Source organism: Lepidochelys kempii, chromosome 1 (genome assembly GCF_965140265.1).
Source record: "Lepidochelys kempii isolate rLepKem1 chromosome 1, rLepKem1.hap2, whole genome shotgun sequence".
Lineage (NCBI taxonomy): Eukaryota > Metazoa > Chordata > Testudines > Cheloniidae > Lepidochelys > Lepidochelys kempii.
The window spans coordinates 146,483,163-146,499,868 of record NC_133256.1 but is presented as its reverse complement, the minus strand read 5'-3'; the positions used below and the strand labels follow the sequence as shown (position 1 = coordinate 146,499,868).

General features: G+C 41.6%; 1 protein-coding gene across 1 annotated transcript in view; it reads right to left on the bottom strand.

Moving 5' to 3' along the window:
* Positions 1–1,488: 1,488 nt before the first annotated feature.
* LOC140905182 (uncharacterized) overlaps positions 1,489–16,706 on the bottom strand; it is a 31,395-nt gene continuing 16,177 nt past the window's right edge. Inside the window, exons 6-11 of the mRNA XM_073328017.1 lie at positions 15,300–15,378; positions 14,577–14,812; positions 13,197–13,322; positions 10,949–11,105; positions 5,342–5,578; positions 1,489–1,793 (exon numbers count right to left, since the gene is read on the bottom strand). Of these exons, the coding sequence (XP_073184118.1) occupies positions 1,736–1,793; positions 5,342–5,578; positions 10,949–11,105; positions 13,197–13,322; positions 14,577–14,812; positions 15,300–15,378 (893 nt within the window). The 3' untranslated portion in view covers positions 1,489–1,735. The remainder of the gene's footprint in view (positions 1,794–5,341; positions 5,579–10,948; positions 11,106–13,196; positions 13,323–14,576; positions 14,813–15,299; positions 15,379–16,706) is intronic.

Here is a 16,706-nt window from a genome sequence, read left to right as displayed (position 1 = left end):
GGAGCCTGACCTATAGAATGTGGCATTGACAAAACTTCCCACATTCATCAAGTTTTGTCAAAGGAAGCCAGCTCTGGTCAGGTAAACTTTGCTCCCACATAGCCTACAAATCAAACATTAATATCCTTACTGCAGCTGCAGTGTTTGTTGTGGCAAGGTGGAAGAAACAAGATAAGTTTTAACACTTTGCTTTCAACAGAATGTGAATAGATGAAGCATCAGCTTAGCATGTGAGCTAGAAAATCAGCACCAAATAGAAATTGAAGTACTGAATGTGAAGTATGGAATGAGATATGAATTTGTTCCACGCTACAAACGCTTCTAATTACTTAGCAATGGCACACCCAACGTTGCACTAATTTAACTAAAGGTGCAGTTTTAAAACTAATTTATTTAAAATGGTACAACTTGGTCTTGTTACTAGGGAAATGTACCAGAATTACTATACTGGTATAATTATACCGCCATGATTACTTCTATAACACCTCATGTCAACACTCTTAGAATAACTGTACTTTTTTTGGTTTGCATCCACACAAACAATTATAATGGTTAAACTAGGTTGGTAAATATCCTGGTGTAGACTAGACCTTTATGTGTGAGACATTTACATTGATTTAAATCTGGTTTACTCTGGTTTAGCTTTGATGCTAAAATAATATAAACAAGATTTAAACTGATATGATTGTCCATGGTGGGATTTTTACTGGCTTCAGTACATTGTTTTTTAAACCAAACCTTTAGTTAAACAAATGCTGGTTTTGTGTGTTGACAAGCCCTTAATTTCTCAAAATTAAAAAACAAGTATCTTTTCCTGAAAGCATTTATTGTATCTGTTCATTGTTATGCTACTTTAAGAGCACACTTCATGCTGATAAACGTGAACAAATAGTTGATTTTTTTTTAATTTGAACATTAAAATAATAATGAAGTTAGTGGCAAATATCTGCAGTTGTTAAAATGTTGCAAAGGTTGATTTTTGGTTTTGTGTGTGTCCTGTACTTTGAGATAACTATGGTTTGTCTATATTAAAAATTTTTTACTGGATTAACTAAATTAATTTTTAAATTGGTGTAGTTAAACCAGTGCAAACCTCTAGATGCATTTAAAGTGGCTTATCCCTTATTTCAATTGATTTAGCTTAAACCAATTTAAGTGAGGGTCATCCTGGTTTAAATTAAGCTACATTACAGGTTTGAACCAGTTTAATTAACTCAAATTTTCTAATGTAGATCAGGTCTTAAATTATATACAGAGGCAAAAAGCAAGCTATTTCCATAAAACATTCCTATCAGTGAAACACTTCAGATTTTCAGTTGCATGAATCTTTTTCTTCTGGTATATTATAGATGTGCTGTGTGAAGTTTTATAGGAACAGGTGTTTGTTTTAACAAGTAATTCCTTCTTTAGAAGGTTTGCTAAATTGCTGATTATGCTATGTTGTTGTCAGGTAAGTAAATTCCAATCAAGTCATTAAAGAGTCTCCCTTCAGGAATGACAATACGTCATGTTTATTTTACAAAAAGGTCTACAAAGGTTCCAGAAAACATTTTAAAATAAACATTTCTAATAAAATGTGTAGGAAATACATCGATAGACTTTTGGCAAATGCACTGTGTATAGCAATATAATTTCTGTGCAGATAGTCAAAGGGCATAGCATTCCAGTAACTTGCTGTAAAAGTCCATAGGCTCATTTGAGAGGGTATTTTTTGTTATAGGTTGTCCTGGATTCATTATTCCCATGCCATAATGATCTTGCTGAAGTTCACAAATACTCCTTTGTTAGGTTTGCTAGGGGGGAAAAACCCATACAAAACATTCAGTTAATGTTCACAAAAGGTCTATCTTAAGGCTCATATAAAAAACCCCACAGTAGTGAAGAACAAAATGCGGCTTTCCTCCCTCTCTCCAAATAAAGCACATGTATTTTAATTACATAAAGTGAAAATTTTTCATTTATGCAAATCAGTATAGCAAAATCTGGTTTGTCTAATAGAATAAAATTCTGCTTTTGGATCTGAAAGATCTGGATTCCAAACTTTTGTTACTCCTAAATATGCAATATTTCAACTGATACCAAGATTTGCAGAACTGACAGTAGGACTTTGCCCTAAACCAAAGTTGAAACCAGTTTTTTCACCTTTGATTGAACTCAGTCTGCTGATTTGGCATAATGTTGTGTTTGTTATGAACTTGGAAGACCATTATGGCTTGACACCCCTTTTTTCTGGTCTTGTCTCGGAAATGCTAAATGATTGGTAAGTGCACCAACTATTACCTTACAAGCAGGGACAGGTGGCCAGACCATGCATTACAATTTTTATCCTGAATAAATTTGAAAATTTATTCATTTTACTTCAAAGCTAGATGACCTGTCAGTGAAAATGGGCTCATTGTCTCTCAAGAATCATACTGTTCTTGGGGGAGAAAACCACAGAACAATGTGATTTTTTTTTTCCTGTTTACAAAAACCTCAGAATTTTGAGGTTTCAAAATTTTCTCACACTAACAAGACTACAAAAGAAGGACTGAAGCCTAAACAAGGGACAGCAATAGTCAAACAAGGAGAAATGAGAACAAAAGTGGATTTCATGTGTTTTGGATGCCATACGTATTTCGGTCTGTATAGTGGTTTATACTAACTAGACAATGGCATGCTTTAGGTTTGGGGGCAGTTCCTGCTTGTCAAAGGAGATGTTAACAATCTCTCAGAGTAGAGGTCCCATCTATTCTCACTGACGATCCAGGACAGCCAGGAGTCTTGTGTCCCTGATTACCATTAATGCTTCCCATCACTGTTAGTTGTGTAACTGGGATACCTGGGGTGACTCTGTACCTGGTCCTGCTCTCTGCTTATTATTCTGGTGGCCCTGAAGAAGTTCCCACAAATGCACTCTCTCTCTGTTGGTTCTTAGGGCTAATCGAAATCCAGTTTATAAAGTGATTTAGGGTCAGGAAAACTTTGAGGAGTGACTGCTGCCTCAAGGACAGAAGAAGAGATGTTTGCTTTGCTTTCTAAGTAGTGGCCAACTTCACTTTTAAAAATGTTATATACTGTTGATGAAGGGCATTTGGGTGTGTTCCGTCACAGGAGATGATGCGGCTTAACTGTTACAGGAATGGTTGCTGTTCAAGAAAAATGTAAGAACAATCTATAATAGTCATCTCTTGTGCTTCTTAATTATCAAAGAAACTTTTGTCTTGGAAACCGATAACTTATCTGGGGATTTTTGTCTGATCATTGGAGATGGAATCTTGTTACACAGACATATTAAGTCGTCCATATTTTGGTTTCTGTTTTCCACTTTTTTGAGTCATCATTTCTAAAGCTGCAGTAACTGGTTAATCCAGCATATACTATACTTGTTAAAATATGGTTGTATTGTAATTCAGTGTATTATGCAAAATGGAAACTTTGCTAGCTAAGCAATTTGTTTAATGGGTGACTATTCACTGCGGTGGAACCCTCCTACTCTTAGTTAATTGGTAAAAATCTAGGATACTTTTATTAAAATTGCTTGTTTTGAGAAACATGACAGTAACTTGCTGACTCCATAATAATTCTGTAGACCAGGGGTTGGCAACCTTTCCGAAGTGGTGTGCCGAGTCTTCATTTATTCACTTTAATTTAAGGTTTCGCGTGCCAGTAATACATTTTAACGTTTTTAGAAGGTCTCTCTCTAGAAGTCTAAAATATATAAATAAACTATTGTCGTATGTAAAGTAAACAAGGTTTTCAAAATGTTTAAGAAGTTTCATTTTAAAATTAAATTAAAATGCTGATCTTATGCCGCCGACCCACTCAGCCCCCTGCCAGCCTGGGGTTCCATTCACCTAGGCCGGCAGCAGGCTGAGCGGGCCCTGCGGCTGGGACCCCGGCTGGCAAGGGGCCGGCGGCCAGGACCCCAGACCAGCAGTGGGTTCAGCCTGCTGCCACTCAGCCTGCTGCCGGTCTGGGGTTCTGTCCGCCGGCTCCTGCCAGCCAGGGTCCCAGCTGTTGGACCTGCTCAGCCCGCTGCCGGTCTGGGATCCCGGCCCTGCCCACATAGAGTGGGTACCTACCTTCTCCCTGGTTCTAGCCCAGTCTCTTCCTCTCTCTCTGCACTGAGCTGAGGGTGGGAGTGCACTGAGCACAGGGCTGGGGGTGAAGGAGCAGGTTGGGGTGTAGGGTCTGGCCAGGAGCTAGAATGAGGGAGGGGGCTCAGAGTTGGGGCAGGAGGTTTGGGTGTGGAGTGCTTACCTGGGCAGCTCCCATTCAGTGCAAGGGTGCAGGTGGGAATGGGGGATGGTGGTGCAGGAGCTCCCGTTTGGTGCTCAGGGTGGGGGTGAGAATGTGGGCGGCGGTGCAAGAGTCAGGGCATGGGGGGCTGGGTATGTGTAGGGGGTGCAGGAGTCAGGGCAGGGAACTGGAGGCATGTGAGGGGGGTGCAGGAGTTGGCATGGGGGGGCTGGAGTCAGGGCTGGGGTCATGGGGGGATGCAGGGGTCAGGGCAGGAGGCTGGGGTGTGAGGGTGGTGCAGGGGTTAGGGCAGGAGGCTGGGGGTGTGGGCTGGGGTCATGGGGCGCTCCCTGCCCAAAGCGGCTCACGGCAGGGGGCTGGAGGGGATATGCCCTGATTCCACCCCCATTTCCCACCTCTCCTCGTCTCCTCCCTGGAGCAGCTCCTGCGCTGTGGCTCTGCCTCTCCCTGGCAAGGGCCATCAGCAGATCGGTCGCAGGGAGGGAAAGGAGGAGGGGCAGGAACCCAGCATGCTGGGGGAAGAGGGGGGGTGGGGGGGGAGCTTGCCTGCCCTGCAGCAGCAGCTGGCAGGACCAAGCTTCTTCACCCTGCCCCCATGGGGGGCGGAGAAGAGCAGGAAAGGCAGGATTTTTAATGGCACATTGCTGCCTGCCGGGGTCCCAGCCTGGGTTTGGCAGAGGGCTGAGCGGGGCCGGTCTGGCCAGGAGCGTGCCATTAAAAATCGGCTTGCGTGCCGTCTTTGGCACACATGCCATAGGTTGTTGACCCCCTGCTGTAGACCATTCAGAAAAGAGGTAAATGGTACAGACAAGAACTGTCACTTCTGGTGCACCAACATCTGCCAGACAAAATAAAATCTGCATTGCTTATTTGGTATAACTGAAATGAAAGTTATAGTAGAACAGGATCAATGGTTTTAAAAATACATTTGCTTTGTTATACATATTTTTGATTTAATAAAACCTAAGCTATTTATCAGCAGATATACTGTGACAAATATATTAAATAATTCCTAATATTTATAGAACCATAAATTACATATTTTTCTGGGGAATAGTAAAGGCTTTTTTGTTTAAAGTAACTATAGGATTAATCTTACCAGAAATAGTATCGTGTTCCCTGAAATGTTCCATCATGTTTTCCCTCTTCGCTGCCCTCCAGTTCTACGCCAAGATACACGTCCTCTCTCCCAAGCAGGTGCCCCAAGTACTTGATAGTTCCTTTACTGATTTTCCCTGCTGGACGGGAGAATTTCACCACATTTCCAACTGTCAAGTCTGTAACACTTCTTGGTGCAAATGGTCGTCTTGGTAACAGCACCTTACCCACAGGAGTCCTGGTGTAAAAAGAAAAAAATTAAAAGCAAAACCTTTTTCTAAAAGAGTGAAACTAATTTTAAATTCTGAAGAACTCAGTTTGCTGGCTTCTGTTCAGAGTACCAAATAACTTTGTGTTTGTGATCCACTTGGATAAATGCCCTGTGAATTCCAGTTAGAATTCTTACATTTCTTAAAACTTCATTCTCAATTGCCAATCCACAAAGATTTCTAGGGGGAGGGAGGGTTGTTCTGCCCTACCACAGCACAGAGGCAGCTCAGGTAGATTTGTTTTGTATTTTTCTCCTGTTACATTCTTTCACTAGAAAGGGATAGGAATGCATAAGCAGACCCACTGCACTTCTTGATCACTGCTTGCTGCAACATTGCTTGCCTGCATAGTTACTAACCATAGCAAAAATATAATTTGCATCTCCACTGGGAATGAGTTGGGGAAAGCCCATTACTTGGGACTTACTAACAATGAATCCAACGAAGTGCTAGAAGTGTATTATATGGAGTAATCCTGTTTGGTCAGGGAATGGAATAGGTGACCTAGTAAATCTTTTGTCACTAATTGTTAGGCCTCTCAATTCTTTCACTTCGCTCCCTTTCTCCTTTTGGTGCCTGCTGGACCAATTGCAGTGTCAAGAATTTACCTTACTCGTGAGACTGTGGCTTAACCCAGCTCACTAAACTCATGGGAGCACCATGCCTTAAAACAGATCACCCAGAATTGTGAACCAAATAGAAATGGCCCTGTGGAAGGCACCATGACACATAAAAGGATCAAAGGAGAGTTAAGCATTGTGAAAGTTAGGGAATTGGGAAGGGGGAAGACCTCTGAAGGCTGTGCAGATGTGGTGATGAGTGATTTTGCCATCTGGCAAAATTTAAGGCTAGCAGAGTCACTCCCATCCTAAGTTAACACTTTTGACTTCACCTGCCTTCTCCTTAGGCAGCAGGAGCCTAGCAAGGCATTCCAGATGAGAGGACCTGAACTAAGCATATTATGGTGGATGTGTACACCAAAATGTCCTGGATGAGTGGATCAGAAGCCTAATGTGTCCTGTCACCATCCTGAAATATTCATGTATGTTCCTCCCTTCAGCATATTCCCCATTTCCCTCATCTCCAAGGGGCCAAAGTTTCAGACCCCTCCATTTCTTAATAAAGCATCAGCCTAAGTATTTCTCGTTGTGCCTGATAAAAACTTAGTGTGCAAACAAACTGGGGAACAGCTTTGGAGTCTGGTTTACACCAAAGCAGAGGATTAACAAATCCCTTAGCACACTTTATTGGACAAGATTCTGAACTAACTGTTCGTAGTTCAAGAATTCTCTAAAACTAGGATTGAGGCCTCATTCCCAAATTCAGAATCTCTGGAGAAAAGTGGAGTAGTGAGAAACCATGACTGAGGGGAAGAGAGAATGTGTAAAAGGTCATAAGGTCAGAGATAAAGAACCAATACAGTTCTTCAAACTCAAAGTGCATGCATCTATTCCAGTCCTGACAGATTTGGATTCCTGTGCAGGTCTGAATTCCCTTTATATATGTTAAGTAAAAGAATGGAAGAGGCCTTTAGCTGAGATTGTGATTTATCAACTGCTTTGACTTTGTTACACACAGACAAACCTTACTCAGCCTCGAGCAAAGAAATCGACAGCTTGCACAAAGCTAAATCTACTGACTGCAAAAAGATTTTTCTTTCTAGGTCCTTCAAAAACGTATTGGCGTTTAAAGCAGGCAGTTCACACCATGAAGAAACTTATACCAGCCCTGAAAACCCAAATGATCATAGTGTAATGTGGTATCTGCACAGCCAGTGTCTTACATGTCTGCAGGAAGGGACCAAAAGACACCAGTCTAGATGAGAAGCAATAATCAGAATACACTATGCTGTACATCTTTATCAGCCTGAGTGAGGGAGCTGCTGACCTGAGCAGAACAGATGTGGCTCCCAGGAGAGGTGTCAGTTTTGTGATTAATTTCCTATTTTTGTGACTGGGGCTATTCAAAGAGTTGGATCTCTCCACGAAGCCCAACAGAGAGTCTCCTTTATTACTCATGACACTCCAGAAATTTAATGACTGACGCCTTCTCCGTGTTATGGGCTGGGCTCGGATGAATGCCTGCCGCCTTTCACTGCATGCCAGAGTGCAGAGGCAGTGCTGGGTAATAGCTCTGTCCCCTGTTTAGTCTGTCAGGTCTGGAGTTATAATCCTGGTTCTGCCACTGACTTTGTGTGACCTTGGGCAAGTCCACAAGTTTCTGTTTTCTCCTCTGAAATGGAGGTGATTACTCTTCCTATCAAGGGGGTGTTATGAGGACTTGGGCCTGATCCTGCACCATCTAAGTCAATGGGAGCTTTGTCATAGACTTAAGTGGGCAAAGGATTGGACCAATAGTGCATGTTTGAACAGCTTGTAAAATCTGATGCACCCTGTAAGTGCCACCTAGGGTATAAATAATACACTGAGGAGTGCCAGCAAACTGGATATTGTACTCAGGGAATAGGTACTCCATGGGCCACCTGAACCGTAACAGGCTAAAATGATCTGCATGGCACAAGGTGAAGAAAACTGACCCTACAAAAGCTTTCCTGGGCAAAGTCCTCGGATGTTTTTTCTAGCAGCAGTTCACAAGGGCTGCAAGCCTGAGCCAACACTGAAGATGGAATTCTTGTTACATAGGGCTGGCAACGTTTTTTTTTTTTTTTTTGGCCATCATTCAGTACAAATGCCAGAGGCAGGATTTACATTCACTGATGCATGAATACCGACAACACAGCAGAACTGGCTCCTCCTTTGGGGCTGTATCAGAGAAGACCAGTTTTAAATTGTGCCAGGGTCTTCATAGGAACCCTGCTAAAGGAAACTGTGAGGCTACACATCCCTTAGCCAGGCTGCTTCCTCAGCCAGTGCTGGCCCCAGCTAGCTCCCCAATGGGCATTCTGTCCAGTTCTGCTATTGCAAAATGAGATGGCTATGGAACTCTTGCAGGGATGTGTGGCCGCTCTGTGATCCCTGGACCAACAGGAGCTAACTCTCATCTCCTAAGAGCTACTGATAGCTTTGTATCCGACATCAGAACTCTAGCTGCACAAGTTCTTTGGTTCTGTAGGTGCTACTCTTTTTCAGCCCCTCCAAGCTTCATGCCTAAAATGACAGACTTCCTGAGTGAATGGTCCTGGGCCGATTGCTCATGGATAGGAAATTAATATTCTGGAGTTCCGAATGGGAAGCTTGCTGATTTAAGAGGCTGTAAGATGGAGGGGAAGGTGGAAATGATTAGTGGCTTGTGTGTTTTGCTCCCTATAAATTTGGAAGCATTTGTACTCAATCATGCCAATTCCATCCATGTACAAACGTTTGCCCCCAAATATACAGCCATTTAATTGGCAATGGGCTAAAGTCACTGACCTAAGATTCAGCTGAAGTCGACAAGTATCATGAACACTGCTTATTTTTCTCTAACAGTAATAACTCGTCAAATATTACCTTAATTTTGTGCTGTTTACAAGATCGCCAATACCTTGTTCGTCCTACCAGACTGAATAAGCATGAAAATGGTACTACCCTCTTGCCCTTTGAGGTGGTCCTCAGAGAACAAGGAGTGTGTGCACTGGCACAGTGATACAAGTCAGCATTCCCTGGCGTAGCCGGTGCCATCCTGGTTTTGGTCTATAGTACTTCGCTGACGTTGGCAGCCAACCCGGCACCCGTCCTAATCACTAAATTAAATTAGGCTGAGTGGTTTTTCTATATTTTAAAACCAAAAGTATATCTAAAAATGTCTCATAAAGAATTGTTAGATAACACGATCTATTATGAGGCCATGACTTCAATCCCAGCCCTGATTGGTAGTAACCAAATATATCATCGTCTGATTCTTTATTCCTGGCCTATGTGAAATAACTGTTCCGTTCCTAATGAACAGCTGTCCACCTCACAACAAGAACAAGAAAAAGGACCCCCTTTGTCCCATATCCTCCGTCCAATGACTGAATGGCCCTGGATACTCTTCCTCTTGGTCAAGGCTAAGTCACGCTGGCTGTTGTGAAACCAGCAATACTCTTTAGTTAAACAAGAACATTTTGATGTATGATAAGGGCACAGCACACAAAGCAAGTGAGATACAATTTAGTTTTTTCTTTGTTTGAAAAACCTAAGTTATAAACATTGAGGGGGTCCTATCTTAGAAGGAGGGCAGAGGAGCAAATTTGCAGAAACACCTTGTGGATGAGAATCAAGATGATACTGATGGGTGTGAAGAAACATCTACTGTAAGGGGATGCCTATCTTATAAGTGAGCTTCATATTTGGATTCCCCACTACCCCTGGGTTCCACAGTAGCCGAGGGTCTTTTCACCTACAGTTAGCTTGGAAGTTGTGACATTTCCTGTCAGAGGTGGACCTCACTGCATTGATCCAAGCTTTTGCCGCCGACTGATGCTCTGCCATACAGCAGTGGTTCCTTATACAGGGTTGCCCATTTGAGAACTTTAGTAAGTGGGTGCGTGCTTCCTTTAAAGGGCTTCTAGCATGGTATGTTTTACACAGGTCCTTTGTAGTCTTGTACTAGTTATAGTTTCCAGAAGCAATTCATAGTGTTGGTTTTGATCTACCAAAGCCCTACAGTTTTGAGTGATGGCTGCTTCTTTCCTCATGCTCCACCACAGTGATTGAAATTAACTTGTCTGTTGAGAAACTAGAAGCAGCGTGTGTTGAACCCTTGAATCCACTTCACCCACTGGTTTGACAAGGCCACAAAGTGTGGCCCGTCAGGGAATTCTGGACGGCATATCATTACCATTGCAGCTGGATCTTTGCTTGAGGACAGTGACTTGAAGATTTTAACTGACGTTTTAACAATGGCTGTTGTACACGGGAGGCCACTGGCATGTGTGTCAGGAGACTAAGTGCTTTTAACAATATAGTGACTTACGAAAGTGGTGATACAAGCAGCCCCTCAACCTCACACAACATTCCGAATTCCTCAGGAAGTGAGGGCAAGGGTGGGAAGCTAAGCAGATTTACACACACTTCTTTTCACAGAAAATTAAATTGAGAGGGAGACTTTAATTCTACCAGTCCCTGAACAGCTGAAATGTTTCTGGATATGCTCATCAGCATCTCTATGTTAAGGTTTTATACTACAGCCCATCGCCAAAGCTGCTGAGCATTTTCTGGGAAAGCAGATTAGCACTAGCTGAGTCTGTAGTAGACTTCATGAAGTCTCTGCCTTTCCACATAATAGAAAGCTCTGCTTGGGTAGGGTTTATTTTAGAATAGATTTTTAATCGGATTAGAAACCTTTAAAATGTCTAGCAAAACTGTCTTGCCTTAATCACAATTAATTATTTAACTTAATGCTTAATTCTAAATTACCTGCTCATGGCATGTTTACTGCAGGTATTCGTTGCAGAGAGTCTGCCTGTTACATCTGCATCATGCTGTAGAGAGTTCCGATGACGTGTCCTATTGTGCTGGCTGATTGCAGACACATCATCATCACATGGTTCTGGGATCTCCTCACATGCACCATCTTGAAAGCAGCAATAAAATCAGCATGGTCAGAGGGTGCACTGAAGTTGTACATAGTTCATGGATTTTCTAAACCGAAGACTAGAAAGGTATCCTCAGAAATTTTTACCAAACTTGGTTACAAACGGCAACTTAGCCTTATCTGTCTGGAAGTAATACATTGATGCATCAACAGAATGGCTCATAATGATAGATGAAGTTCTTCAATACCAGTCCCTGGTTCAATTCCGCTTAGGGCAAAAGTGGTTATCAGCTGACCCATGTGAACTTAACTGCGGACACAATTCAATTTCTAATGGTCATATGTTTGATTTGTCTAAATAAACTAAATATCCTATCATCAAAAGTGGCAGAGTTACAGGTAGTCTCAAAGGTGGGTCCAAAGACTAACTGGCCATGAACTGGAACTGTGCGCATACACAGAGTAGTCCGTTTCTGGCTTCAAGACTAAGCCTGATATGTTTATGGAATGGATGATATGATGGGATAGCCTAATTTTGGCAATTCATTGATCTTCAACTACTAGTGGTAGATATGCCCAATGGCCTGTGATGGGATGTTAGATGGGGTGGGATCTGAGTTACTACAGAGAATTCTTTCCTGTGTGTCTGGCTGTTGAGTCTTGCCCACATGCTCAGGGTTTAGCTAATCGCCATATTTGGGGTCAGGAAGGAATTTTCCTCCCAGGCAGATTGGCAGAGGCCCTGGGGGGTTTTCGCCTTTTCTCTGCATTGTGGGGCACGGGTCACTCCCTGGAGGATTCTCTTCACTTTGAAGTCTTTAAACCACGATTTGAGGACTTCAATAGCTCAGACATAGGTTAGGGGTTTGTTACAGGAGTGGGTGGGTGAGATTCTGTGGCCTGTGTTGTGCAGGAGGTCAGACTAGACTATCATAATGGTGCCTTCTAACCTTAAAGTCTATGATTCTAGCACCTTGCTGAAGTACTTCAAGACAGTGCAGGGAACTTGAATAGCCACTGCTCCTGTCTACTAGTGATATAGATTCAGCAGATTCAGACTCCCGAACCCAAGAGCCAGCGCATTTCACAAGCCCTAACTTTGCATAATTAAAAGAAAAAAGAAGCTAGTGATCTATGAATTTGGAAATTCCAGATGACACTTTAAAGCTAAGTAATCTCTAACAGCAGGTGTGCAATCCCTATTAATCACAGATTCTTTCTTACCTAACAGCTCATCTCCCAGGGATCAATGCATGTAGGGGAACGTCTGTGTGTTAGTTTTCCAGGAAGGATAAGCCACTGCACCCACCCCCCCCCTTGAAGGCTTGGGGGAAGGGCAGGGACTGAGCTCCACAACCATGAGGAAGTTGATCAAAAAAATAAATCAATCTGGGGCTGTGCTGCCAAGGAGCCACCAAACCAGGGCTGGTGCAGGGTTGCAAAACTTCCATGCAGATGGGAACGGCCTCCTGCGGCACCCCACTGTGATCTACAAGATCCCAAGCCATGTATGGTCTCTGGCCTCTTCTATGGGTAGACAAAGATGGTATGTCTAAGAGGGTCCTCACAGGGTGAGACCCCTCTTGTGGGTTTTTCTTAGGGAAAATAGAACTAAATAAATACAATACTTACAAGAGTTAAATGATTAGAATTTACTTTAAAAGCTTCCTTGATGTTATTTGTACAACACACTTCCATATCTAAAGTACTTTCAGGGTACCTATCAGTGCAGTATCTGAACCCCAGGGCCTACTGTATATATCAGAGAACATGTTTGACTGCTATTGTGAATATTCAGCTTTTTCAAAAAGAAGTACTATTGTAATCCCAGCTGAGAAGCAGTGATCATTCTGATACAAATATTTCCCAAAAGTATGAATAAAGGTCAGTCACAATGCTTTGTTTGAATATTTATACAACAGTAGATTGCATGTGAAAATATGGCAAGATTATTTAACCACCAGCAGGGTTCTGACCACAGAATTAACTCTTCCGTTCAGGTAGAATATATACTGATATAAAAGGTATTGGAAATAAAAATTCTATGTAATGCAATAGAAAAAAGCATCAATTGACCTGGAGAGAGTTTTAATGAACAACTCTAATCAGTATGTAGTTAAAACAATGTACCTTTTGAGTTTCTCTTAGATTCTTTCTTTAAGCCTGTATCATGGTATCCAGTGATCAGAATCTCCGTAGACTCGCTGTTCATAGACACTGAGGAGGCATTGCTTTTAGAACGTTCTTGTTGCCTTTCTAAAGAAAGAAAAAGGTTTGCTCATATCAACTTCACCAGCTCTTGATATTACTGCAAAGATGCAATTACTGTTTTGAGCAGTAAAAATTCACTACGGGTTCATAGTCTTGTATTATTATGTTGTTTGTAATGGTGTAGCACCTAGCAGCCACCATCATGGATGGTGGAGCAGATCTTAGTTTTAAACAGAAAGCGGAATTTGATACCACATTAAGAAAAGCAAAGCTAAGCTTATTATGACGAACCTGAGGCTTAATAGTAAAATTACTATTCTATTTATTAATAAAGGAATATACTAGCTAAGCAATTTGTTTAAAAGGCTATTTTTTCCATTCTCTGACACAGTTACACATCATTTTTGCCTATAAATGTGATTTTATTATTTATTTACATTTGAACACTCTAATGCAGAAAGCAGTAAACAATAAAAAAACATCATCCTTAAACTCATGTCATAAATCACTTGTATATCAAAGTTTTCTAAACTGGTGTACAGGACTATGGATCTTAAGCAATATTTCAGCTATCAGGAACAGCACATAAAAGTGATGAAGGTAAGAAGACAAAAGAGAAGTTCTTTCTTATCACCTCTTATAGACCAAGGCATCTCAGAAGCACTGGTTATGGATCATTTAACCTTAACTGCAGTGTGGCTGGCTTAAAAATGTAGGCGTTAGGCTACATCAGTGGTTCTCAAACTTTTGTACTGGGGACCCCTTTCACAGAGCAAGCCTCTGAGTGTGACCCCCCCCATAAATTAAAATAACTTTTTAATATATTTAATACCATTATAAATGCTGGATGCAAAGCTGGGTTTGGGGTGGAGGCTGACAGCTTGCGACCCCCCCCCATGTAATGACCTCGTGACCCCCTATTTGAGAACCCCTGGACTTTGTGGTGTTAAATTAAAAAATGGGGGAAACTTAGTGCTTATGCAGCTGGTAAGGAAAACACTAATAGTAGTAAAGTTCTTCATCAGAAAGATAAAATGATAGCCACTCTATCTGGATCCTTTATGTTGGATCCTCATTTAACTTGTTCACACCATAGCCCTGTAATGAGCTGTGCATAAGGAGCCCGCACAGAGCTCATTGCATGTGCGTGTTAATCCAGTAAGACTTCAATTGGCAAGTTTTTGGAAATACAGCTAAGAATCCCAGTATCACACCTTTATTACTGAAGCACAAGCCACTGAAGGCCCATTTTTAAATTTGAATCCCAGCATGGCAATTTCCGAACTCAACATCACTTACCATCACACGCACGGGGGCTGAAAACTTCGAGTACAGACACCATTCTGCTGCTGGGAATGCCATTCATCTCATCTGTTTGTAAACCTTCTTTCCTGCGAAGAGCAAAGATATGGGAAGACACTACCACTGATTGTTTATTGCTCTTTAAAGAACATGAGGGATCATGACCATGATCATTAGGTTTATTTTTGGGGGGAGGAGGTATACAACTCATATCAAAACAAAGATTTCCAAAGCTGGTGAAAGCAGATGGGAGCTTGGAGAGAATTATACCATCTTATCAGAATTGCCCAAATCTTAGCACATCATATCCAAAACAGAGTCTGACATACTGGTTGGTTAAAACAGATTTTTGACAAGAAGGTACAATTTATCACATTCTGTGGGTGGGAAACTGAATAAGATACATCTATTATGTATTTCCACTACTTGTTTAGGTAGTAAAAACTCTGCCTATAGAATTGCTCAGCATAGATGGGCATTGAGTACAAAAACAAAATACAAAGGGGGCTTGTAAAGGCTGGAGTGCAACTTGCTGTTCTGGTAAGAGGGGAGTAAAGTGTTGATTATGGTAATACCATTATTTTACACTTCATGCAGCTTTTTCCATGATGTCCAGTTTGACTCATTTCTTCTTAATGTGTACTGCTGGCTTATAGTGTCATTCCCTGGCTAGCGTAAGGTTAATAGAAAAAGATTACATGCATTTCTCCCATGACTTACCCATATTGCGATGATAGACTTCTAGTCTGAGAGTCTTTCTTGCAAAGATCAGTCCAAGGAATTAATGTTGTGGTCTGGCCTAAAAAAGGGTAGTTGAATGCAGAGTTTATTTTTTTGCCTACTGTCTATTGATATGTCTATTGTCAAATTACCTGCCTTTCACTTCTCAGTTTTTCTCAGGGTAGTTTTTAGAGATTCAAAAAGCGCTGGCGAAAGATGGCAATTTTTACATTAACAAGACCATTTTTCAAATAAAACTGAAATGAAAAAATAAATAGGCTGATTTCTGAACATTCAAGTTTAAACTTTGTAAAGGAAGGAGGTTTTGATCTTTGAAGGATTTGAAACACCTCTAATTGCTAAAAATCTATCTAAATTCCCACCATTTTCACTCAGGTGCACTGTGCTGATTTGGTTGTTTGCTTTGTCTTGTTCCTTCCTTTTATCCCTTCAATATAAGCCTTGCTCTTCCTGTTGCTCTCCATCCTTCATTTCCTTCTTCCAACCTTTTCCTTGGCCTTCATTTGCCAATGGGGCTTCAGCCCTGTACTTAAGGATATGTTTAAGGCTTTTGCTGAATCAGGGCTTTCAATGCAACAAATATGTGGACTCTTTGGAATGTGTGCATGCTGCAATGCTCAGTAGCTGTTCTCTTATGAATAAGGGCTCCAGTAGCTCAAATGTGTCCCCTCAGTAAATGACAGAAGGGATACAATTCATCTTTAAAAAAAAGTGTATCTAATTCATTTATAACTTTTTAGTGCTTTCTAATGAGCATTTGAACCAGCTTCTATATGCACAGAATGGTGCCATTGCTTTGTCTATTCATTCTTCCATAGCTGTGTCCTTCATTCTCCCATCCCAATGACTTTTCAAGCAGGACCATTGATTGGTCCTGCTTTGCCCTTTTTACACGTACAAGTTTTCCAGTTGGTTTCAATCAGTCTCTCATTTGTCAAAGATCATTCAGACTGGGGCTCAAAACTTTGCTAAAGGGGAACTGTCGCTTCGAAAAGGTGGAATGTTTAAAATGAGAGCAGCAGAAAGTTAACCGAGTAAGATTTAGGGACCATTCTATAGGCCCGAAACCTGTCTTGAGAGAGCCTGTTGGCTATCCTGAGCCCTTGGGGTTGAGTGTACATAATAGAATTCAAACTGTGAATAACATCCATCCTGTAAAGGCATGCTTGCCCAGTTTCAAGTGTGATCGGCATGGCACAGAGTTCCAATCATAACAAGAAAAATTGTTCTGAAGTGTACAGCCCTGGTTGTAAATTGTGTACTTATGCAAGGCACCACATTCATGGTACAATATATGGAAGAAGAGTAATGACTGAAATTGAAACAAATTGACTAGTTGGTTTTTCCAGTAAAAGCTGGAGTCTTAGAAATAAAACAAGTGTGCAT